The sequence below is a fragment of the Varroa jacobsoni genome, unplaced genomic scaffold, assembly GCF_002532875.2.
Source record: "Varroa jacobsoni isolate VJ856 unplaced genomic scaffold, vjacob_1.0 scaffold_963, whole genome shotgun sequence".
In the NCBI taxonomy this organism is placed as follows: domain Eukaryota; kingdom Metazoa; phylum Arthropoda; class Arachnida; order Mesostigmata; family Varroidae; genus Varroa; species Varroa jacobsoni.
Window position 1 is genome coordinate 108572 of NW_019213865.1, and position 27058 is coordinate 135629.

At 39.8% G+C, this 27058-nt stretch overlaps 1 protein-coding gene and 1 long non-coding RNA gene across 5 annotated transcripts in view; one reads left to right on the plus strand and one right to left on the minus strand.

Moving 5' to 3' along the window:
- The window catches only part of LOC111265359 (cardioacceleratory peptide receptor), a 50378-nt gene extending 39276 nt beyond the window's left edge, over positions 1-11102 (minus strand). For all 4 annotated transcript variants that reach the window (XR_002683420.2, XR_002683422.2, XM_022841960.2 and 1 more), the window contains exon 1: positions 9295-11102. Coding sequence is in view for 2 of the 4 variants with exons in the window: in XM_022841960.2 (XP_022697695.1) it covers positions 9295-9486 (192 nt within the window). In the remaining 2 variants the exon portion in view is untranslated. The remainder of the gene's footprint in view (positions 1-9294) is intronic.
- Positions 11103-11238: 136 nt separating this feature from the next.
- LOC147752818 (uncharacterized) lies at positions 11239-12820 on the plus strand. Its single transcript, XR_015313041.1, has 2 exons — positions 11239-11420; positions 12312-12820. It is a non-coding gene; the product is annotated as an uncharacterized LOC147752818 (long non-coding RNA).
- Positions 12821-27058: the final 14238 nt, after the last annotated feature.

Genomic DNA, 27058 nt, shown 5'->3' on the forward strand with positions numbered 1-27058 from the left:
GGTAGAATTACTGCAACATAGAATTACTACTATGGCGGGGTCAGGCATCGCGTCAAGCGAAAACAACGGTAGCAATAGCAGAAAGAGACTCGTGAGCTATCGCCGGACGCCACCATATTAGCGGCGAAAACACGTATGCGAATTCGTGTTGCTGCCTAATTACTGCCAAAAATTATTGGGAGTGACAAGACGGTTTTAAGTGACCACAGGGAAAAGTATGTTTTTTAAATAAAAAAAACTAATGGTAAAAATAAATCTATATATATATATATATATATGTATATAAAAGAAAAAGACAGACAGGATCAAGCAGGACTTTCGCGTTGAAGAAGAACATTTGGCTGCTTTCGAAGGCCGATCATGTTAGATACGTTCAGTTAAACCACGAATAGGACTAATTTGCTGGTTCTTCCTCTGCGTATAATTTCAAATACAAGTCAGCTTTTATTGTCCGGTTGTTTGCTAATTTTGCTATTTATATATAATACTTCTGAAAGAACAACATAATATTTTAAGGTATTACTAAATACCCGATTGTTCGTATATATATCTTTTATGTGCCATGCATACACGTAAACTTAGCAAGAAGAGATATATCCTCACAAAAAAAGGTCTTTAATCCAAACAAGTAATCCAACACAGGTATCATGGACGAGATGAAGGGCTACTTCTATCCTTATTAGGTACAACAGGTGAGTAGAGTTCGACAGATGACAAACGCAGGTTATGTGAACTGGATGATATAAAAGGTCAGTCCAAATTGACGCAGAAAACTCGAATACTACTACTTTGACGAGGTACAGCTGCCCTAATGAATACCTACAGTTTTTTTTTTCGCGTTGTTCAGCATATATCGAACATTTTACTAGATATACGAAAGGACTATAGGTGTCACCCACTTCGTCAGCTCGCGTGACCGCCTAATTCTTCCTTCTGCTTCTTCCATTTTTGCTTCTCGCGTAGTGAGGTCGATACAAGGGTTAAGGCGATGCAGGTATTAAGCAGGAGTTTTTAACTGAGTTACTTTTACTATAATAATACATTTTCATATTGAATAAATATCGGGGGCACATTTGAAGGGTACTAAGATCCAGAACATCAAGGTATAGGTATCCCAGTGTGATCTAAATTATAATCTAACTCCTGCTATTGCATTCTGACTCTTTATTTTACTAGGTATCCTTTCTTTGAACAGATGTTTTGCCGAAAAAATTATAAATTGCCAATTCATATAAAGCCCGTTTGGGCTCAGAAATTGAAAGTATGATTCGTCGCCCCACAAGGTAAAAAAGGGGTCAAATTCATACGGTCGACGGCGCTCCAATCTCAACGGTTAACTAAAGCTATATGGGCTTTCAGCCCATATAGCTTTAGTTAACCGTGTTCCAAGCGTGTTCCAACGTCGTTGGCCACACGTCTTCAAGAGAAAAGAAGTTTAACTTATATGGCCAGTAGTCGAATCCCGTGACAGCGTTATTTCGACTTCTACTGGCCGGCACGTATAGTCCGCCTTTGCCGGTCAGGCGAATGAAAACAAAGATTCTTCGAACCGCTGAATCATGCTTACGCGTGTAGAAGTCAACTTTCAAACTGCTGTCGGCATGTGACATCTAGCCACTCCGACATACCAACAGAAGATTGGACAATAATCGAATATCGTTCACCGAAAAGGAAGCGTTGACTCTGTTGGTTCGTGCCCTCAGTGGAGATGAGCGGTGACAGAGAACTTATGCGACTGATGTTATTTCGGATTGACCCAAATACCCACTCCCCACAAGCTCATCTCCAGATCTTATATCAATAATTATAGTATGTAATAGCTTTCATATGTATGATTTGACTTTATATGGATGTCATGCAAAATACGGACAAGGTATTCTCACTAGGAAATTTGTTTCCATTATCCAGACTACCCATTCTTACCATTAACTTTTCATTAAAACCCAACGCTTGCTCGAGATTTTTACCTAAGGCCCAGTAGCACAAATCAACAGTTCCAGTTGGCCTTCGCTGACAGCTAAGCTTGATCAATTCTGTCGGCACATTGTCTCATTAACTCTGTCTGTCAAAGGGGTTTTCATGGTCTGAGCTTTGACGGACGAAAAGCTCAGCTCACTCTGACCTCTATGTTTTCATTTTTACGTCCAGTGTCGCCGGTACTCCCTGCATTAGAATCTAATTCTTAAGTAAGCTACTCTTCTCTGTCCAAGCCTCGACCGTTTTTGACACACGGTCCATTTTCTCTCCACAATTTTTCTGAAGCCGGGACATAATGAAAATAAAGGGGGTAAGATGTGTCAACTGTTCCTTGCTATCGCCTCTGAAGTTTCTATCATCACCATCAAGGTGCTATGCAAGTGCTAATTCCAAACAGATCTTTACGGCTCTGATGCGCTCTCTGGACTAAATATGCACCCATACGAACGTCAAGAAGACGTGTAATGGCGGCATTAATAGTGCACGAAATTGGTAATTACAAATCACCGTCGTATTCCCAAGACAAACTTAGAACTTAGGTTCGCGGTGAGTGATACTGAAGTTTGATAATTGTACGTATAGATATTAGCACACAAGTGTAGCTTTTTACCGACAAACTAAGAATTTATTAACTACTTGTTTAATGATAGTGGGCAACTCTGTGGATTGCGCGTTCACGGGCGATCAGTATTAAAAATCATATTCTAATATTATCACAACTAGAGTGACAAGTGGTTCTCGGAGATCTAGGAAATCACCTGGGTGCTTCCCTTCTTTGTAATGAATAACGTTACACGTAAAAACCATTATACTATTATAATATAAAATACAATGTTAAATTTATATGCAGCCTAGACTAGATGTGGAGATTTATGGAGATTTAAACATCACGCCCATATGTGCAGCAGTTAATTTTAATTAACGCAATACTATGATTTAAATAGGCAAAAAAAGATGTAGTACGTAAAGTAGGCTGAATTTTCGCTAGTAAATGTAATTCATGAACCTAGTCATTGTCTATCAGAGTTAATACATAATATGGTGTTCTCCAGTGAAATAAGAACAAAGTCGATGATGACTCTGAAACCATGATTCCTAACGTGCACACGTTACGGCCAACGTTATTGCGTTGTTTTCGTTTTAAACGTCATTCCGCTATGCTGTAATAAGGAGTGCCTATATACGCATTCGGTGTTAGCAAATTATTTATGAGCGTCACCTGTTCCAAACAAAATTTTTCTGACGACTGTCTTACGCCGTTGGTGCTATCAGTGTCGGTAACTTCACGAAGTTTGCATGGCCGAAAAGGGATCAAGCGAGAGAACAGCGTCGCCCTGAAGAGAAATCGGGTTCTGTGGCAGTGTCAAATTGGCTCGGACGTAACGTAATTGTAGTACTTGCAATGAACCGCTACTAAGAGATACTTGCCGAAAATGCAACCCGCTATCTCGAACTCTGAGAAGATTTATGGGCTATTGGCACGACAATCGAAAGCACGCAATCTAGTTACAAGTTGACAACGTCAGACCCCATTGGCATGCCTTACTTACTTCTCAGATTGGACAAAAGAATAAGGAACGTTGACCTCAACTCGCTAATTTTCCGTGTGACTACGGGCCTTTCCAGACCCAGAAGCAGGCAGCTTGTGAGAAAGCATATCTTATTATTGGTTTACTTCAAGGAGCCATAGATGGGAACGCAAATGGTAGGTACACGGTTGTCCCGAAGCCACTCAAATGCTCGGAAAAGTGTAAAAAAATAAAGGAAAACATTTATAACACATATTAAAAATCATCATTCTAGCCCAACTAACTCAGAAACGGTTTAATTTTCGGATTCGCTTGTAACAGCAAAAAAAAAATAAAAAAGAATGTATACATATAATTTGTATTAATTAAATGTATACGAATGCCGAAGGGTTCGTTTAACACATTCGTTGGTTAAATATTATTATTCTAACGTATGCACTTGCCTATTCACTAAATGCCATTAATCAAAGGCACAATCAGTACATTTATATATGTCTATAAAAGTTATTCATAGTAAAATGTTAACTTGAAAGGCCAGTATCGGAGGAAAGAGGCGCTTCGAATTCACGGATCTATTGCGTCGAATTGTTTTTTGTTCATTCATCGTTTGCATGTGCAATCTACTTGCCTCGTACCCGTTGGGAAACTTGCTGTAGACCCACAAGATCAAAGACTAAGTCTTATGCCAGTGACCCACTGAAAGAACGACGAGATACCCACCCCAACGGCAGAACCTTTTACGTAACTTCGACCTACTATAATGAAGTCTCTATGCCACTCCAAGGCAAGCAAAGTCGCCGTTCGTCTATTAGGAACTCTACTGCTAAGGCCCATAACGTTTCTTGGTTTTCTGGCCTTGTGCGGCTATAGATTCGACATGAATAGGAAGCTACGCAACAGTGGACCCCTATCCAAAAATGGCCTGTGACATTTGCCATCCACTAGTGCCATAACCCCGAAGAAAATCGAAGAGTTTTCATGCCGCAAAACATCACTGTGTAGGAACTGTGAAAGGGCTTTTTGCCATCTGGAAACTTGTGAGAGTTTGTGTTGGGCCAAATAGTATGGCAAATCTGTAAAACATCATGCAACATGTGAAAAAGCCTATGCCTAATTAGCGTAGAAATGTAAGCTTGTAGAAATTACCTTAGTAAAAAGGCTCACATGTTAAAAAGCCTCAATTTTGATATATTCAAACGGCGTCTATACATCAGTATAGAGACGAATACATTCGTATAGTCTCTAACAAGACAATTTGTACAATTTGTAGACAGTTTGTACAATATATCCGAGTAGAGGCAGGAAGCGAAATAATAAAAGCTATATTTATTTCAACTTAACATCCCTTTTAAAATCAAATATCGGAACGCTATTGTCAATCATCTCTGATTTTCACTTCAGGATGCAGTCTAGTGTGATCGGATTATTTAAAAAATTCCAAGCTCCATGGCTGATAATACATTAAGCATTGCGTCAAACAGGTTGCCCTAATCACTAAACGGAGCGCATCGATTATACGCCGCGTCACGTGTTTGCCAGTTTCTAGTAACCCAACAGACCTTTTCGTCAACCCATACCCCTTGTCGACAAAATTACCGGACCCAAACAAGTTACGGTATGTTTCCTAGCTTGTTGCCATCTGTCCACTTCGATATCGTGTAAACGTTTTTCAACCTGTTCTTTCAATCGTTGTTACGCACTACTGATTTCCGTCTGCGGGGCTTTGCTACAGACCGCCCTCCTGTTGACTATGACAGGAAGCGATTAACACCTAACAAAGTGTCAGCTGCATAAACATATAAAAAGTCGCATTGATATATTTACCCATCATAAATTCGTATTGGAACAGATAAAACAGTGTATGCTCCGGCAAGACCAATCGAACCGACATTTCGGAAGTAGGCAAAGTAGAAGGAAAGGAATGAAAGCACGAAGCAATGACGTACGAAACAAAGAAAAAAACGAAGTATCTGAGTAAACAGGCTGTGCCCTCTGATGGGATTGACAGCTATCTCTTGTTCGATTAGGAAGCGCAGATGGCAACCTGGATACGATCATAGAGCGCTACCCGATAAAAGGGAACGCCTCCCGTCAAGGAGAAGATGATTTTCTAATAAAAACGTCGAAAATGTACGAATGGGCCGGGGATAAAAAATAAAATGGTAAAAAATGACAAAGGAGGCTTTTACTATAATCTTTCACCGTAGTATATTTCACTATAGTCGGGTTACCAATCACCTTTAATATATCGTAATGATGCAGGACTGACAAAGCGTCTTTAACTGTTCCGTCGGATGGATCCCCTTCACTGTCCTTCCTAAATCGGGGAAAAGAAGGGGCGGCTAGATGAGCCGTAATTAGGCCTGGGGCCTATGAGGGTTTATAGAACCATTACGTCAGATTCTTCAAAGCTCCTTTTAACTTTTAATTTTTGTCTGCTAACGTGAGGCGAAACAATTGACGCAGCCACCGAGTTAATTATTTAGTCATTTCGGAATTGTGTGTTTTCACGGAAGAGCGTTGCCTGGAGCTACGTTATGTTTATGTAGACGGAGGCCGCGTAGAAGAGTAACAGATTTGCGGTAATCGCTACTTAGCACTTGTCAGGTGGCTTGGTCCGCTATCGAATATCGAGGAATCATTACACCATAGTTGCGGAAGTATATTATTTAAATAAACACACATACACTCTATAACATTTACGCGTACCGGTGTAACCTGACATTGATCGTGAAGAAAGCTCAGAATCTCCATGAAGCGAATGGATAGGCATTTTAAAATGTGCCTATTGCAAACGGTGTCATCCTCGACAAGACAGCCTGAAATATACTGGCTTCTTAATATTTCTTTAGAATGGAAAAATATGAATTGGTTAAGTGTGATGAAGTGTGTGATGAACCTCCATAAACAGAAACGTTTCCCGCAGACGACATTTACTATTTTCAAACTTGATACGGGGAGCTTCTTTTTAGAATCTGTAAGCACTATACTTTTAGGGGTAGAAAAAACAGCGTCAAATACTTTTATTTCTTTCCGGCTACGCCTGCAAGGACATGGCCATTCTAAGGCTATAACCAATGCGGAACTAGTACAACAGCCGAGTATACAATACATATGTAGACATGGATTCAAGTAGATATATTGTGCGAGACAATGGCCCGTGTCGTCGGTCGAGCTTCACATAACAGCTCAGGCGGACTTCACGAAACGGGCAGCGTTTTGCTGCGGTATGGAGCGGTGCCAAGTCTCCATCAGCGACAGGATTCGCTGAGTACCCTAGATAGAAGAGGCTTGATAGAAGAATAGACAAGACAAATGAGTACAGCTGCGCAGAGCACGGATCCTCCTTTTCACAAAGTTAATGCCACCTTGTTTTTTCTACGTTCTACCCATGCAGTGGGCATGCCGCTGATCCAGCGTGTTTTTAAGGTGTTGTAAATATATTCTGTAACGGGATACGTTCATATAGGCTCTACCTTACCGGATCTATCATTCCCTATGTTTAGATACATAAGTATGCAAACCCATATGAAAACATGTTACTCGCACGGTCAGGATAACTGTCACTACCCAGACGTATAGTGTTCCTATAGAAACACTCGAACATCGCAAGTGCAGTTTCAAGATTAGGGGTTCACCTAATCGAAAGCTATGTAGAAACAGCTTGTGGGTCATTATGCAGGAATGCAATTTCTTTAGCGTTCCCTATTGATGTGGACATGCCATTGTTATGGTGTACTATATATGATATGGAAAATCAAAGCTCAAGGCAGTCTTTTTGACGAAGCGCCCGGGCATAAATTATTATTTTCTCTAGCAAGTGGCCGTTTTTTTTTCAAAAAATCCAGGGCTACACTTAGTCCCAGGCAAAAATAAATGGTCACATTCGATGCGGCATCTGAACATGTTTGTGACTGTCTATAGACGAATATTCCAGATCCTCGTAAGCCGGACCATGGGGCCCTGACGCAGTGTGTATTTGGACGTTAATAGAAAACATGGGAAGGGCGTTTTCTTTAGAAACATCGCCCTTGTTGTAGAAACATAGTGATTTCCAAAACACAGAGTCAATCAATTATTTTTACTACTGGAAATATTATAACAGCTTTTCGTAGTTGTATTGACGCACATGTATGCACTTTGTTATTGAAGAAGTTTGGTACAATATTGCAAAATGGAAAGTATGTAGTTGCGTTTGAAATGTGTATTTTTCTTTTGCGTACGTAGCTGGTGTCGTAACGTCCACGGAAGAAACGTATTTTATTCGAATCAAATAAAATTAGCTCCTTTAAGCAAACTAGAACAATCCTTCTACCCATTGGCTTCCTAATGATGCTTGTTATGTTACCTACACAGTTTTCGTTTGGATCGGAGCCGACTTTTACCCTCGGAAGAAAACGAGAACTACATGTTAAGGGGTATTTCGGTATGATACGGTTGTAAAATTGACTAGCCGCCGACCATTGATTTGTGGGTCGTTTAAATAATACCGAGTTATTTGTACGTTATTTGATAAATTATAATAGTTTTCCTTTGTTACAACTCAAAGATTTGACTTTTCACACTCAGATTTATAGGTAGGGAACCCTTAAACGGAAAAAATAAAGAAAAACTAAAAGTGCATCGATTGGAATTTATTTTGGGATTTGATTCGTAACTATTGGCCAAAAATTTCTCATACTTCAGCTTGATCACATATAGATTTATTGAGCATTGGTTTATTATAACTTGTACTTTGCCTTCTTATGACTGAGATTTACTGCATTTTTCTAACAGACTTCGTTTTGTGATATATTCGAATGTTTACATGCGCGACGCCTACTTCACTCTAAATATGTCAATTTTAAGTCCGGTGGTCCTTACATTAAGTGTTTTATCAGACAGCTATCTGTCAGCACGAACGGACTGTGACTGCCCCTGGTTTTGAACCTAGACCCCCAAATCTAATAGCAAACACTTTACCGTCGCGGGGACGAATGAATTTAAGACTTAGTCACCTGGGTAGAAGCACCCCATCCTCAAATATTTCTCGTGGCTTACAACACGTAGGATAAAATCTGATCGGTCAGAACGATAAGCAGTTGCGTTATCGCTATTTCATCTTCAACGATTTCTTTCAAGGTAACACATACCATATAAATCCACTTTTGCCATCGATAAGAAGATCTTCTCTTCTCACAACTTTGAACCTGCATTTTGTGAAGTTCTGTCATATGTACAGAGAAAATTAGAAGGTCACATACTTTCTTCATTTACCTTCATTTGAGCATAAACATATAGTAACTACAGCGAACCACTGGCCCGGAATTAATGTTTCTGATTTGCACCACTTTATCTTCCCCATTGCCACACACATTTAAGTAAATGCTGCTTCTGAAATCCACAAAGGTTGCTGCATAACGCAGACTTGTCGCCGCTGGGCATTGTGTTTTGGAATCATTTATAAGGGCATCAGTCACCTCTTTGCTTCACATACACAGCTGATATTGGGAAATCATAATATAATTTGGCAGTATAATCCTTTGCTTCTACTAGCACGCATACTTACGTTTACACGTATATGTTTGTTAGTTTTCTATTTGGCATTACGAATAACGCAATCTGAAATCATGCTACCTTCCAGGTGCTTGCAAATTTTGGGCTTTGTCATAGGCGAAAATGACTGTCCAAAGTTTCCTGCTTTTTAGGACGTTTGGTAGATCCCTCTAATTAGTTGCCACTGGGGCAACCGTAAACGTTAGATAAATGTGTCTTTCATAGTTAATCTGTCTACGAATTTCTAACTTACCTTGTAAAAAATGTAAATATCATCTTCTGGGTCGGTGAAATTGAACCCGGTTTCATTCATGATACGTAACACTTCGTCATAGTCATACCCCTGGAGCTTACTGTAATGCTCAAAGAGCCTCCTTAATTCCGCCGTCTTGTCCAAGCCCGAAATCGATGCTGCAGACGCGACAGTTGTCAGCGATTCATCCATATTGACATCCCACAACGACCGGCTTACGCTTTTATTTTAGCAATGCAGGTAGCGCAGAAACGCTTCTTCACGTTTGTCGATACGTCATTTAATGTCGTCACATTATTATTATTATTGATCAAGTTAATGAAACTAACTATTAACTAGTCAGCTGTATCTCAGCTGACCACTGTAACAGTTATCCGATAACGTTGCAGAGGAACATGTTTCAAACGCCAATTAGTAAACGTACGCTTCTGTGATATTTTTTACATTCACCATTATTTCAATTAAGTTTTCTTCACAGAATTGTGGCTGTTTGAGGACTACAATCCAATCAACAAATACGGAGGTAAACGGTAACAGTGTGTCGATGCGTACAGGTCTGTGATTGCAATGGTTGTGTCGTTACGTAATTCGTTTATGCTGCATTTGTTTCCGACGCGGCTGAGACGTTAGCTGTTGGACGTCAAATCGTCGAGAAAATCCCACGGAATAAATTCAACTTAATTTGAGATGGTATGCTTCTGTTCCATTATAGTACGGATATCCGTTTCTGTAGCTTGCAGTTAGTCCCGCTACTTTGGATTTTCTTCCCGTCTTCGAGAATGAATGAGAATGATGGATGCGAGGAATACTTTGGCAAGTGAACTTTGTTGTACGATTGTTTTCTCTAACTTTTTTCTTTCTCTCATTTCACGTTCTTATAACGTTTATTTTACGGCTATCCTCTGTATGAGGGTATGAATATATATACTAGAAATATAAGGAAAGACGCGCGCATTGTCTTTTGGCTCTTGTGAGATTGGCCAGATTAGGAACCAGGTCAGACAAGCTGTCAGCAAGTACGTGCGCGTTGCGTGACTGGCAAAGCCGGCCGCCACCTTTTCCATCGTCTTAGCTTATGGTTTAAGCTCACAGAGCGAGCTATAACGAGCCGTTATCCACTGCACAGCCCGTCCTATACCACCCTCGGCCTCGTGCAATGATACGTTGAGTAGCAGCCACATACATACACACACGTTTATACCAACGCACTGCAATCCATTTCCTGTTAAATTTCCACCCTATAGTCCGTCGTACAATGCTTCTGACGTCAGCCAGGATCGTACCCAAACCCTGACCGAGTTGGTCCCTCAAAACAGCATCAAATACGCCAGAGATAATAGGCGCCAACAAGTCCACTAGCGAATGGCTTAGTTGTCGGCGAACGGGTACAAAATAAGCTTATGGCAAAAAGATTGATTTTATATTATCGCGTATTTACCGCTTTATCGAGTGGCCCCCTGCCGCTCTTTTGCTGACTGATGACTGACCGGCTGCTGGCTGGGTCGGTGAATCCTACTTTGTGATTTTTATTCGAACTAATATTCACGCCCAGTCATTTGCGCGGGCACAGCTGCTTCTACCTGCAACTGATCCTAGTTTGTCCTAGTTGTATCTTTTGTTTTTCAGTTTCGAAACTTTCGAAATGTTTCCAAAACAAACATATTTAGTTTTTGTCTTCCTCTACGTCGTTGTTGGCGTCTTTGTCTTCGTGCAGGATCTGTACAAACTTGCTAGCTCTCACAATTGAGCTTAGCTCACATGCACAATTTTCTCCAAGTGATGAAAATATATACCAGGTTGATTTGCACTCGGACGGCGCGCACGCTGCTTAGTTGCGTTTATGTAGTCGTCCTCACCCTCGATGTTGAGGCCTGCCCTCTCCAGTGGGGAGTCCACGATCCGGAGGAGGGATCGAATGGGTACTGGCCTGCTGTGGCCGGCGAGGCTACCGTCACTGTTGGACCAAGCAAGCGGACGAACGCGCAAAGCGTGCTACCAACGCGGACGCGAAACACGAGGTTCGGGCCCTTCGTGTGTTCAGAAGTCGAGTGAGGACAGTGCTGGCCTGATCGTAACAAAGAGCGCAGCGCACACGTGCAAAACACGGACAAATATCTAGGGTAAAGGTAAGCCAATGTTGATGATGCTACTGCAGCTGCGACCTCGGCCATATCGAGTGGTATTATCTGCTCTGAGCAGAAGGAAAACAAATAGCAAAAAACAAAGAAGAAAACTAGGGGAATCTTGCTAAAAGAATAGTACCATTGTCTAAAAATATATAAATATTAATCAGCTTAGAGATATTTTCGTATGTTGGTTGCAAAGAACAAAAAAGGACATGTGTTTTTTATTCTATTGACGCAACACAGAGCCTTCGTTGCCTGCCAGGCATCCTATTTGACTGGGCCTAAGATTCGTATCTAGTAGTATATGGCTGAAAAATATTGAACAAAAAGCGCAGTATAAAAAGCGTTCTTGGAATAAACTGTTTAAGGTATGATTCGATCGGACTTTTGATGCTTGAACTAAATTTACGCTCACCGGACTTTTGACGAATTACGGGATAGGAAATGAACCGCCTATTCTCTAGGGCTAGAGGTAATTAAGTTAATTGGTGATCATGTGAACATCTGACTGTACGATCATTTTGGAGTCTCATAACGCTGTTGTTCATAATAAACAGCAGGTACAAATTTACTTTTTTTTTTTTTTATATATATAAACTAATGCAAAAGTTAGCTTAGGGTTTTATTAGGTTGGTGGTCAGCGCATACCCCACGCCCCTACCCCTCTGATAAAGGAAAGGATGATATGATAAGTGTTACAAGACACCATTCGATAATAAGGTGATTATTATTATTATTAGCTTTATTTAGGGTATATATATATATATATTTATTAGAGAATGTTTGGAATCAGTCTACTAAAGATGAACCGATGTGGTAACCCGACTTATGTCCATAAACGAACACATCATTTACTTGAGTTGAAACTAACAAGGCCGATTCATATTTCAGTTAGGACAAATCTGTCCGTGAACGCGAATTCAGAAAGGATTCCGAAATCACACCGTTCCTACAAAGACTGACGGCCCAGAATATGTTAACGGCCCTTTCGTGTTTGGATCTAATGAATCCTCTTTCAACCACCTATATTTGTTTATTCCGTATTAGGTACAGAACAAAGCATTATACAAAGTGCAGTACCATACAGTCTGCTGTTCAGGTGTCGACCGGTGTCCTAGTGAAGGGTAGCGCGATAGCAGACGATTCCCACCGAACAGTCTGCGCCAATACACACCTATGAAGCTAATTTTCGTCTGCGACTCAGCAACAATCTTACCTGATCGTTTCGTCCTGTGACATTAAGTTCAAGTGGTCTTTGCCACTCTATGCTGTCATTTGTTTAACACTGACAATTCGAATAATGAGATTTCGCAAACCGTCTCTTAAATAATTACACTCTATAGATAACCGGCCAATAACTCAACAAATAATTTAAATAAATTATTTAAATGTGAAAAAAATTACTTCTATATATTGTTTAGATACACGACTACCATCAAACCAAAAACGTTGTTAGAGAATTTTATAGAAAAAATTTAAACAATTAAGCTAGAATTAAATTACCCCGGCTTGGTCTATATATTTATTGATGAAAAGCATATATATGTATTTCTTGTCCTGCGTCAACGGGTCTAAATCATATGCGCCTGAAGCTAAGATTAACTGTTTGGCTTAGCCAATTGGCTTTCCATGGTAAGTCCTGTTGCTTAAAGGAACTCACTGCACGCGCCTTTATTCGAAGATCGTAGATGTCGATGTTACTCCATACTGATGATTATACGTATATAATATACATACGTAGTACTTGTGTTAGATATTCATGAAGAACTCAGAAGGCTTGCCTTTTTAATAACGCACACGGAAATACACGGGGCATTTTCAAATTCTTAATTAAAGTACACTAATCATCGCTTTTGCGTTTGATTGAAGCAACTTTTGTTACTTACTTGTGCCTCCTGGGATCGTAATATATTCAAATTACGTTTTCAGCATCGAGGACTACGAAATGAATATGTTCGTGGCAGTCTCATCTTTGCCGATCGACAAAATAACGCTAAGCATACACATGATTGCTGCTATTAACAGGCATCCCGTGTACAGATCCTTGTGAGCGCCTTTCCAGGGAACTTTTCTGAAAAGCTTCAGTTTCTGTAGCCATAAAGGGTACAAGCCTTTTTCAGCTCTCTGATCACCACCGCAGTTCGAGCACTTGGCCTGTGTTGCAGCTTATTTACACGTCCGAAGCCTTACCACAACGTTTACTCTGACGGCTTTCGTAAGCGTACTAAACCTGTACATAAGTTAAGCTGTAGTATATGAGGCGCGATCGTAGCTTATAGTGGAGAACCACTACGTGAGTTCGTACGATTCGTAGCTCTAAAAAACTTATATAAAGGACTACTAATTCCAGAAATTTTTTTTCTTGAACGCCTGTATTACCTGATCTATGGAAATACCAACGCCTGTGCGGGGTATCACGAACGGACGGTCGGTACATCTCAGTTACTACACATCTCGCTGGTCTCAATGTTAATCAAAATACGAGACATTCTGCTTTGTCTTAACCGTGACGAATTCTAAATCAAAAAGCCTGGCAATCTTCGAGGCGTTCAACACTCCTAGAAGCCATCCGCACGAAGGAACTTCGAACCTTGAATCTTTCCACTAAGTACGCCGGCTAGATCCTGACAAACGGCGTTGACCGGCTCCTCAACGCATGATTTTCCCTAGAATGGTAGCAACCGCGGGCTTAGATTTTACCACCCCGCATTTGGGGCCACTTGGATACCTCCACGGTCAACAGTAATTCACTGCTTGTCTTCTTGCCCGTCGTTCAGTGCGGCTGCGGTGTCTGTACCGTCGAATGTAACGATTCTGTCCTCTGAGAGTGATACCAAGAAGGCGCCTTTTCTTTCAACACCTTGCCGTGTGGCTTAGCTCTTGTCGTTCCTTATTTTAAACCTTTTCTGCCTAAACCTCGTTTCGAAATCGGGAGCTTGCCACCTTTTGTGGTCCTCTTATCCAGCGAGTTGCTCGGAACGGCTGAGCTTGCCAAAATAGGTCCATTCGCTGTCGTTGGCTCCGAATTTGAATTGAAATGAAAACACGGAACCATAAGGAAATACTTTAAATAAATTCAAGTTGAAGGAACGCATATTTTATCTGTCTAATTATTCAAGCGCTACTGGACGAAGATGAGTCCGAGATGGCTATTCAGGATATACGTTGTTACTGATTGTAGAGTTCAATGTTCCATTATGGCAATGACAATACGCATATTGACATTGTACCTTGATGAGAAGCAGGGTAAGTGCCGCTCATCAGTTTGGCTTTCGCGTTTGATCTGAGTAAATATTTTCACTTCTCCTGGGCTTCCTGCGGTCGTTATATATCAAAATTCAGTTTCCACTATCGAAAACTACGGAAATTACTGTGATTATAATTATTTAGATAGAATTACTTACTTGAGATCGAAAATGAACTAAGCCAGTATAGGTTATGAGTAAATCCTGCTGTCAGAGATCCCATGTACAAACTTCGTGTTTCCTTATCTAATAAAGGACGCTTGACTAAAATATTCAGTAGATTCCCATCACGAGAATGTGAAATTGTAACTTGAGAAAACTACGTACCACCTTTGTTCAACGTGCGGTATTCAGTGATTGAAGTTTTGCAAACGATGACTTAGTACCAGTTAGTAAGCTTAGAAACACGCCTGTATGATCGATCAAAAAGTAAAGATGTGGTAAGCATTTACCGTATGTTTTATACCTTCCCCTTTGATTTTTCTGACACTTCTCACGAACAATGTCGTATGCGCTTTTTTAAAGCTTTTTTTTTGTGTTTTCTGCTTGCATCAATAATCCATGCTAAACCCCAATGAAACTTTGCGGATAAATCCTATAGAGTGCAAAATTTTTGGGCAGCCTTTTATGAAACGCCCACGTTAGACTGTAGATATTCTGCAGTCAATATTTCATGGTCTACATTCTTTAATGGTAAACTTTAAGAATAGAAAAAGCTCCACAACAGGTGATTCCCATTAGGGTCAAGTAGCCTACTTTGTTCATTAATGGCGCGAAAAATCGTCGATCTGTATGTGAAACCCAAAGGGTTAATCAAAACTAAGCATGCTTTTTGTTTATGACAAATGATAGGTGGCAATCCATTTGATGTATTTTGTGATGTTACTTTATAAAGAATACGCAAAATACAATATACCAAAGCCTCACCTTTGGGCATCCTCATCTAATGTTTTTATGACATAGTCTTTTTTTAGCAGACGCTTCGAAATTTTAGTTTATGTCTTTAAAGTTTCATTTGAAATTTTTTACCCACCATCATTTTCGAGCAAATAGGTCATTTCAAAATAAATCAGTCCAGTCCGGCTTCAGACGCTCACCAAAAATATTGGCGAAATAACAGCATGACATATAAATAATAAAGTGACGGAATGGCAAATCGACAGGGCACGACAGACAGCCCAGAGACTGTCTGTTACAAGCGACATGCGAATATTGTTCTATTTAGACGCTTCCTATCACCTGTCTAATAAAAAATACGTTACGTTTGGTCAGAACACGTATCATGGCAGGCCTTGCAGAATGTACTATATGCATTAAAAGAATAACTATAAAGTATCGGCTAGTTTTTGGTAATTCTACAAATTTCATTGATTAAGGTAATGAGAAAAAAATCGATTTTCTGATGAAGTTCGTGATACGCCCAAACAAAAGCTAGAACGGCCTTCTGTCTGTGAAGTAGGGTAAAAAAATGTTAGAAAAAAAAAAGATTTGAAAGCATTTTTGCGATGGTGGTAGAGCAGGAAGTTAGTAGCCCTAATACATTTTCATCGGATCTATAAAAGAGATCTCCTTTGAAAGAAGGACTAAGGCAGGCAAAAGATGAAATAGGACAGAAGCGGCCGCCAGCCGTCACCGCGAAAACTGCCGAATGGGTTCGCTCGTTCGAGAGCACAAGCTAATGATGTTCGTATACTTCCGTATGGACGGTAACCCGTACCGAAGGCCGACTCAGAACTATTTCGCTGAAACCATCGAACGTCCGTCACTACTGAGAAAGTCTATTCAATGAATTTGCCTCCTTTTTCTTTGGACTGCTCACGTTATGTGCGTTGTATAGTACCACCAATAACTATACAGATATATATATATATATATGCATGCCCATATATGCCTTGCAAATTATCACGAGGATCATCATCCGGCTTGGTACTGGCAAAGTAAACGCTGCGCTGAACGACATCGGACTGCGCTTGATAGAAGCTTTTGTGCTATCTAATTAACACAATTCGTCTGTGTGTTAATTACGGCGATACAGGTTGCTCTCCACCAGCCTCTCTTGAGACTTTGGTGAAGTGCAAAAGCACAATGGTGTCAAACACTGATAGAAAAACGCGATATATATGTGTCGTTGCCCGACGCGGCAGTATATTATCATAGACATAAAGAGGAATGATCAGCAACCGTGTATCAATCAATGAACGAAGCTGAAACTGTGGAAGATTTCAGGGACCGTTTGTTGTTAGGAGTCACAAAAAAGGCCACAGACGGACCAAAATCTAAAGACAGACATATAGAAAGCGGTACGATGAACCTGTAACGTTCGGCGAAGTATGCGGCAATAAGACCTGTCAATGTATAACAGTAATTAATAAAATAAAATGCACTGGCGTTTTGCAATGCTACGCTTGACACTTCTTTAATTAATACTGTCGAGTACGTGGAGCATAGGTAAAAGACTAATTAATCACTCCGCCTTTGCCTGGTTTTCTCCTTTTTGATATGCATACTGAGATGCTCTTACTTTTTGCGAACACTTTTCTACATTGTCGACTCAAGCATCGAGCGTAAACAGACAAAATGATTTGTAAATCGCATACAGGATAATCTATAGCGTTTCGTCCCAATAATGACTTTGTTAATTGTTTGTGTTCGTCTATATTGCCTATCTATCAGTATTTCGTGTTTGTTGAACTCTGTTTATCACGTTTAAAGCGTACGTGCACGTAATTTTACTTTGCTAGGGAAAGCATGTTAGCCGATTCTCTAACCCCACTCCCTCGACTTGGCTGCTGGATGACGCGTTAAGGAGACCATATTTATATGCCCTATATTCGTGCGGATAAAAAAGTTATTTTTATATGCTCTTTCTGAGTTATACACGATTTTGATTCGTATTCACATTCGGAGGACTCGCTGGTTCCAGCTACAAGTGCAGCCTGCGTATGACCCTACGGGGAAACGTGTCGAGCAGATGGCAACGCGTGCCCCCTTTCGATAGATTGTTAGATATAAGGGTCGTACATGCGAGTTCCTCGAGGTACACCTGAACGTGACGTTCACAAACATGGGTTTTGCATAAAGCAGTATACTCAACTTGGCTATTCATCTTGGCATTATAAGGCAAACGAATAATAGCTAAAGTTAGATAAAGGCCATAACGATGGGCTGAAAAAAATATCTAGAAAAATACACGAATGGTACATTGATTCAATAGACTAGTTAGGAATGTCTAGTTAGGTAAATCGTTCAATCACACAGGAGCTCACTTTTATTTAAAGCAATACGCGGCTTGCTTGTTGTCTATCCGACTTACTCACTCCCTTCTTATAAAAAAAAAATAAGTCCAATTAATTAAGTGAGCCGCAATAAAATTAAAAAGAAATTAGTTAATCCACTAAATAAACACTACGTTCTCTGATTACCAGCCTTGATTAACAAAGACACTGAAAGCCATGTACAAGTTTTAAAATAGAAAATACTATACAAACAATAAAATGAAGTTAAGCTAACTTTTAAGTTTAAAAAAAAATTAAGCAAATTAATTTGTCAGCAAAAAGAAAAAAATGTACCCTAAAAATCCAAAATTTCCCAGTTTTCGGATATAAATTGATCCATTACAGAGGCAGGAAAGAGCTCAGTGGCTTAAGTGCATGTGACATACGTGTTATCAATTAAAGTAAATTCTGTCCAATTTCAATCTATCTAGCCAATCGCTTTTTAATCTAATTCAAACACTTTTCCCTTTTAAATTGCCGCATCGTTTAAAAGCATCGATGGCTATGTGACGCATTGCAGTAACGTTACAGACTCACGTTCCGTATACCCAAACGGAGGTTGGATTATATCTGTTCTCAACACGTTGACGAGTGACTCGTCAACGGATCAACGTTTTCCCCGAGTCATGTTTGAAAGGCATTGGCTGTTACAATCGAAATTGGTCTAAATAGCATAATCCGAAACGGCATTTGAACTCACGATCACTGTAAAAGATTGGAGCGAGGCTATTTAACGTTGTATGATCGTAGAACTATCGCGTTTCTTTCTTACTGCCGTCATGAATGACGTCTAACATCTCAAAATGTGTTCAACTTTTCCTCATCTGAATCACTTACCATGTTTCATTTGCACCACAAATCGTAGCGAAAAATAATTCTCACGAATCCACGATATACCGTTATTTATCTATTGCAAGGTTGCAGGAAGCTAGCTGCCAAGAGTTTCCCTTAAGTCATCGACCGCCAGCTGCTCCGGTATTGGCAATATTTATTTGACTAGCCGGAAAAAAAAAGCTATCAAACTCACCATTGCTTATTCTACCGGATGTTGTTTACTGTTCCTTGGCTAAGAAGATGCTTATACACACACACACACACAAACAAGATTGCTGCTACATGGGTTCCGATCACCAGATATCAACTGCAGGTTATGTACCATTTACGGGGTGCGCAAATCTAATACGACTATGACCTGCTGTATAGTTATTAGTCATGTTAGAGCCATGAACGCTGCCGTTGTCCTTATGACAGCAATTGTTAGCGTTGTCCTGGTTGAAGCATGTTTAAAGCGTATGAGGTAAAACAAACGATACACAGATGTATCTACGTCGTTTCAGAGTATGACATCTAAACTTGTACCTCCACAGCTGCCAACAAGCACATATCATTAGAGAGATTAATCTAGATATTAAATGATCGAAATTTATGAAGGCGTCCTTTTATGTATACATATTCCTATGATTGAGCGTATCGAATATCGGTAATGACATAAGGCTTGTACGGTACGTATGTGATGCTGAGTCGATACCAAGCGGAACGCGACATGTATGGATATCGTGACAAACAGTAGACATAATGGATTCAAAGCGAACACCTATAGATTGAATTGATTTCCAATAGCCGCATCTAATTGCGACAACACTGAATGGTCGTTAGTATTCTAGGTGCTAACCGAAAATAAATACCTATCATGTCGGCGATGGCCTTTCTCGCATTCTGGATCTGATAGGAAAAAGATAAATGAAATCATCTCCTCTTAAACTCTATATCTTCACATGAATATTCCAGCAAGCCTGTCAAGGGTACTTGAGCAGTAGTGACTTTGAAAAATTGAAGCTTTCAACTACTTCAAGTATGCAGATACTATTAGAATGTATATGATCGTTTGTTGGATGTGCTTCTACAAAGAGTTGAAAACCCTAATGTGTAATTGCTTAGTAATAATATCTAACGTCCTTTACACTCCTGTGCTCTGTATCTTTAAATGCCTATGTCTTATACCTATGAAGACTTATATATATATATATATCTATATACATATTACGGTCCGTGAAGATTAATTAATCTTCACGAAGAGGCTATAAACAAGTAGAGCGCGTAACCTGTATTCACTACGTGTACTACACGTACCTGCGAGGCAAATGATACATGTAACAGACAAGGTTGAAAATTGGACTCTAAGAAAAAGCTGTACGGAAATATGTTAGTAGAATTATATGCATACGTTATTCGACATATAGGAGCCGAAATTAAGGATATAATACGGCGCGACCTAGGCTAGGGTGTACGTAGAATCGAGGTGCAACTGAGCCTTTTAAGGGTGTAAGCTCCCTACGTGAAGTAGAGTTAGGTGACAGTGTAATCGTTAAGGATAGAGGGAATTCCTTTCTTCAAGTCGTCCGATGAAGGGCACCGCCTCGAAGACTAAGAAGGGTTAGATTTTGCGGCAAAGTGCCAAAGTTGCTGTATCTATCGGTGTGTCTGTACGTGTTAACTTCCAGTAGTTCGGATGCGTACAACTTCACAAACATAAAAAGAAATAGAAATGTAGAAAGCGGTCAGATTCTCAATAAACAAATAATAATTTATTTCCATTCGTATAGGTAGTCCTAGTTACTCTACTTAGTAAATATTTTATTATCATAAGTTTCTGGTTTCCTAACAAAGCAGGCAGAGACTGTTACGGACTGAGTCACGTAGCGTTTTCTTAAACTAACAACTATTAACTGTTACTTTCCAGTACACTACGAAATTGTAAAGCGAAAGCCATGTAGACTAGTATCGTATATAGGGGCTACAGAGCATAACCAGTAAGTCGTCAGCGATATGACTATTTATGTTTGCTTTGTACCGGCTGACTCAGACAAGCACTTCAATTTCTACATACCAACACGACGATAGCGTTGCATCAAACAGTGGCGCTCCACTTCAAACAAAGCAGTCTTAAGTAGATTAGGCGCTGCCAGTGTGAGTGACAAAAACGCTATGCAGCACCTGTCTACAGCTGCGCGCAGACTCACAAGATCAATCGGGTTCTCTATGAGGTAAGCAAAAGTTACGTTGTACGTACAGTCACGTACTTATCCACATTCTCTCCCGCTTGCGCCCATTAACCCCGCCTGCACACACATACAACTAAACATAGCCCGTTTGTTAGCTCACTAACAACTACACAAAGACGAACGCTAAAAGTTACAACAATGAACAATATACAGCAGAAGAAAGGGGAATAAGTGAGCGCTGATTTGACGTGGTGCGGGGGTTTCGAGCAGACGCCAAAACGAACGACGAAATCGTTGGCTAAACACGAAGACAAAATCGCATCTACTTCTAACAGACAGAATAGCGTCGAAAAACTAATTATAGAAGCCAGTCGTAACCCAGAGTCATGAACACGCCATGGCCCAGATGTATGGACAACGATAACGGCGAAGACGGAGACGGCAGAACGAAGAAATTCAACCATTCCTTTTGTCGGATATTTGTAGTTGGCCATTTCTGTCACTCAGGCCTCTTTTTTTCAGTTAGTTTTGATGAAAAACATCGTGTGGGGCGTCTGTGCTACGCAATGGTTACAATGAGACTGTGTGTCGTGCAGATGAAATAAAGTGTTCATATCGTTATAAGTGTTTCTGGGGAACAGGAGATTGTACGTATTTGTCTTTAACGAACACTTTCCGACCTCACTCCGAGGCTAACTGTTAGTCTTAAGCCATGTTATAGTAGTTGGTTTAGCGTGGATATAATATCAGTGATTAGCATTATAGGAATTAGCACTTAAGGACTTTCGTTGCCGATGAAATAGCTGATTCGATATGTTATCCGTTGCTAAATTGAAATGTTCTACTCATTACTGATAACTACATTTTAATTTGGCCGCTAAATTAAAGACGCGTATAGAATAAAGGCGATGTATTGGTTAAAACCAAAGTAGTACCTATGCGACAGATATGGAAATGTATATACCGGACACCATAGATTTGTTCCCCCTATCGTATTTCTAAACGGGTATGCGTGCCCGTCCTTTATGTATCGAATATTTGACTCTCGTTTTTCAGTTACTTTCAGAATTTAAGGTATTTCTCTATGCTCTTACGGTACGCCACTTAACGCAGCAGAACTTTTTTTTTGCCTCTACTGTTTTTACTACATCAGTACTAATTATACGTACACCGAAACCTACGCTAGTCTGCATCTAACCCACACAAAGTAACACTATTGGCACAAGCGTTAGAACATACATCCCTGTGTGATTTTATAGCCCCTGTTTGAATAATTCATACGTTCTTTATGCCAGTTGAACTTACTGAAGCCTCTTTTTCGAGTACGTTACCGGTCCCAAACTTGAAAAGATCATCAAATACGACTAGTTTGTTCGGCAAACGTTATTTAGATCCATATGAGAGCTATTTTAATGACTTAATATAAATTTAATGAAAGTTGGGAAAAACATGGAGTTAGAGCTGGGAAATCATCATAGCCGTGACATATTCATCGGGTCTTCCGGGACCTTGCCGGTGGCCGCGCTTTTGCTGCGTGTTATTCTGCACCACCCTCAGGCTCTGTTACCATGAACGCTGGACGTCCAGTACCAGCTGCACTTCTGTATAATACTTACGTTTACCTTTAAACTACAATTATACGAATATATATATATATATTTTTTTTTTGTTTGTTTTCAGATAAATAATGCACGTTTCGCGCAGAAACGTTTTTATGTTAATACATGAATGCAAATGTTTAAAAGCACGAACAGTTTTACCATAGCTATAAAAGGAATATGGCATTCGTTACATTGGTGAAATGACGTGAAATGGTTACGTTTGTGAAGGGTTTTTTTTCCAATTATACAAGTGCGAAACACGAGTCCCATAGAATATCGTCTATAATTATGTAATCTACACACACCATCTTCATCTCCCTCCTTCCTTCTATTGAAAAATTCTCTGTTTACTATTTTGACCAACTGGATAATTGATAGACAATGTGTCTTTTTACATTAAAGGTATTATAACATATTAAAGGTATTATAGGTTAAGCTGTTCAAACGAGTCCTACGGATTATGAGGTGGACCCACTTTTGAACTATACGCCGCTAGCGGATGGAATTAAATCTAAAAGCTTGCAAGCGAAAACCGGTTAGATTTAATCCAGAAGAAATAAATCCGGAAGAAAAAAAAATTAGTCTCGGAAATCAACGCTTAGTAGTAAGATCTTCGTTCACCGAAAATCACAGTGTTGCCGAATTTCCTCAACGGTTAATGAAAACAGTAGGCAGGAAGGTTTTACTTGAACCCAGGGTACGCAATGGTACTAGAACGAAAATTGGAGCGTTGAAAACTAGTGAGAGGGTGACCAAGTATCAGAACCCGAAGGGCAAGAACGCATTACGATAATCGGATAAGCTCTTCATGAAATCTCAGGCTGGAGTCTAAGCCAAAACTAGCATTTCACAGGTAACGTCTAACAGAATTATAACGCAGATACTGAAAATGGAAAAAGTGAGTGAACAATTGTTCCCCGTCAGTTGACTCCGGCTCAGTTCAAAATGCGTGTCGTGTATTTAATGTATAGTTTGCGGAATTTTAATTAACAAAGAACCCGTTTTGAGCAGACGGCCACCGCAGACGAGTTTATCTTCTATCCCCAGCCAGAGAGGGACTAGCGGAAGAAATGGTTCTGTAGCAGTGGCAAGTTCGTTCGGACGTAAGGTAATGGTAGTACTTGTAATAGGGGCATTAGGGGCATATGCTACTATGAAATACCCACCGAAAATGAAACAATATATGCAGCCGACTGTTTCGGATTCTTCAAGTGACCCATGGACCGTTGGTACGGCAATCGAAAGCGCGCGGCCCAGCTATCTCATGAAAAAAGCCAGACCTCATCTTCATCTCTCAGTTATTTTAAGGATTCAGATAATTTTGCCGGCTTTAGCTTGCTTATCTAAGTTTATCCAGAAGTTCATCTAAGTCCATGTGATCACGGGTTTTTTTCTGTTCTAAAGACGGCAACCAGTAGGCAAGCATATTCTACTATCTATAATGCTTAAGAAGTGATAAAGTTATTCAGAAGCTGCCACAAAGCTGAAAAGACATGCAAAAGTAAAGGGAAAAACTTTGGGAACATATTTAAAATTGGCTTTCTAATCCACCTAGTTTCACTCAGTTTCGAAGTCCACCGGATTCGCTTGTAACAGCCTAGCGGAAACTGAGTGAAGCTTTCAAAAAACTCGCCCGCGTTAATCTTAGATACTATAATATAGTTTTAGAAGTAATATCACCAAAATAGCCTAATAAGAAAACCAAACGCAAGCATGCATATTTGCTGTACATTACTGCTGTTAGGTCTTCCTTTGCAGAAAGTAAGTTCGTATGTTTAGCAAACTTTTATTTGGTCACGCGACTAGAAGAACGTGAGTTTTACATATGCGAATTCTATTGAACTTGAAGTGATTAATTTGCGGAGCTTGTCACAGTCTCTTTTGGACCTAGATAAGTGACTAGGTCCTGGAAGCAACTTTGAAAGACATCCACTTTCTAATGCCTGTCAATGTCTTCTGACCTAGGCGACTCATCGGTTTCATATACACCTATCAGGCACTGCAGTCGACCTCTAAAATAACTTCGAAAGAAGAATAAAGCGTTGTAAATTTGAAGGAATGGACAAACTTGAACCTTTGCTTCGGATACGTTCCCAGAACCTATACTCATCTTCCTTGTCATATTTTCGAACAAAACTTTATTATTGCTATCGGGGTAACACGGTTAAGGTTGCAACCGAAGGCAAAAAAACTCAATGTATCGGACTTCTCGTGTCGGAGTTTAAGGTATCGAGCTAAAAGCTATATTTTAAAGCGTTCCGAATTGCCATAGAGGTCAGATAACTGAGTGGCTGGTGAACCGTTGAAAATTAGAAGTAATATCGCAGCTCTTATTACGATGAAACGGAACACATACAGATCTGCTTGATAAACCAGAGACACAAGGGTATGAATCATGTTCGGTTTATTTAGCAACCTGTGCTGAGCAACAGAACTTCTCTACGAATAGAAAAAGACGTTAATTTATCTGAAATTATGTAACACAAATTGTTTCATGGTTTTATAGTAGCCTAACGATGGTAGGCTTTTTATTGAAGCTACGCTGGTTAGTTAAGCTAATTGGTTAGCGGTCTTGAGCTTCCTAGATACGTACCCTACTGTCTGAGATGTCTGGGCTTTAACGATATAATTAGATATTCATTAAATATAATGGAGATAATAGACAGGTACCTGGGGTGCGATCTGTGCAGCAGGCAAGTTATGACTGGCATATAGCGTTAACTGACTAAACGATCCCATAAAACAGTGATTGATAATTAAATATCATGATCAAAAACGTCTTCGGTTGTCTCGTCATCAGCTCTTTTGATTGAATCGGACAAATGATGCCTGCAATCTGGGAACACACGTTGGCTTTGACCCCTATTTATTCACTACAAACATGTGGAACATTTGAATGCTTAAAAATAAAAAGTTCAGTTTCTCTTCTAAAGTACGCAATAGCTTTTCAATGGAAGCGAACCAGGTAAATGAATGCTTTAATAGGCCTACAAGCGTTTGCTAACAACTCATGTGTAAAAAACCGCTCATATCAGAACAGTATAAATGTACCTGAAATCACCAATAAAAATACCGATAAGAGCGTTTTTTTACATTATTTTTACAGTTACTCAGAGAAAATATCAATAATTTATGTGCCTTTTATTGGTGTGCAGAATGAAAGAGAGGCAGATAAAACCTTCTTCTTATGTATAAAGTTATGGATTTCAGTAGTAATTTCGCTTTCCTAAATTTTATCACTAAGTTTATTTTTATTACAATACACTCCCGTAGTGACATAAAGGCTCATTAAGTATGCTTGATTGTGCCTGGTAAGTGGTCAATACCGCTTGAAAGTTTTCAGAGAAATAAGGGAAGGAGGATGAGACCGATAGAGGGATATCATACCCTTTGACTTCAGAACGCAGGGCATTGTAACGTTGGTCAATCATGTCTAACAATAGCCGAAGAAAGGAAATTAGATAAGATCACGGACAAACGGCTTTACTGTATAGGTACAAACAGTCTACGAAGGGCTGAACTGAAAAATCCCAATTTACTTCTTTTCTAGAAAAAAAAACAGAGGTTGGCTCGATATGATATGGAAGCTGAGTAGTATTACTCAAGTGGTGCCTCCCGGGTCGTGATGTGGGTACTGATCAAAAGTATTTTTCGCCATAGAAAAGCCGATAGGCATAAAGAATTATTGCTAATAACTTTCTTATTATTATTATCTCAGTTACTGGATGTTATTGTAAACGCTTGCCGGGTCAGTTTGCGAGTAAAGCGCTAGTTGGCCTGTTTTGTTTCCAATGAAAATCTGTTAGTTCTAATGTATCCTTCATGGAGTGAACGAGCGGCTTCTACTGAAACGCCAACATATGTTCCTAAATCATTTATCCGATCCAATTAGAGGAGGCGATGACGAGGGGGCGTATGTCCAAAGACGTGCGCTTGTGACACCAGCATGACACGTATAGCAATCTAATGGGCTGATCAAGACCAGACAGATCTGGTTGTTTGGCTCATGAATGATAAACACTAGATCTAAATGGGCGTCCTACGTAAACACTTTAATAACGCTCTTCAGACAGTAGCTTCATCAGTAATTAGCCTATGTAAACATATATGATGTCAGACATCCTGACCTAAGTTCAATCAAAACTATTGCCGGACCACAACGAAGGACAACTGGAGTGTCGCATTACGTCTATGAAGATATCGTGCTAAGAACAGTCTTCAAAACAACAGGCCTTGAAAGAAACGATTGTATCACACGATGTGGACAAATCAAATGCAGGCTATTTTCAGCAACATATTTTCATTGCAACGTTGAATGCCGACAGCTAGCAAAATCATCAGTCTCATGGATGTTGTCGTCTACAAGGTGATCAAATGTAGGATATGAGGAAGAATGAAAAAATCGAAAGCTAAATTGTATTGAATCACAAAGCGTAACACACGTCTAGTAAGAAGACTGCATCTAAATATAAGTTACGGAACTTCTTCACATGTCGTTAATATATCTGTGATTGC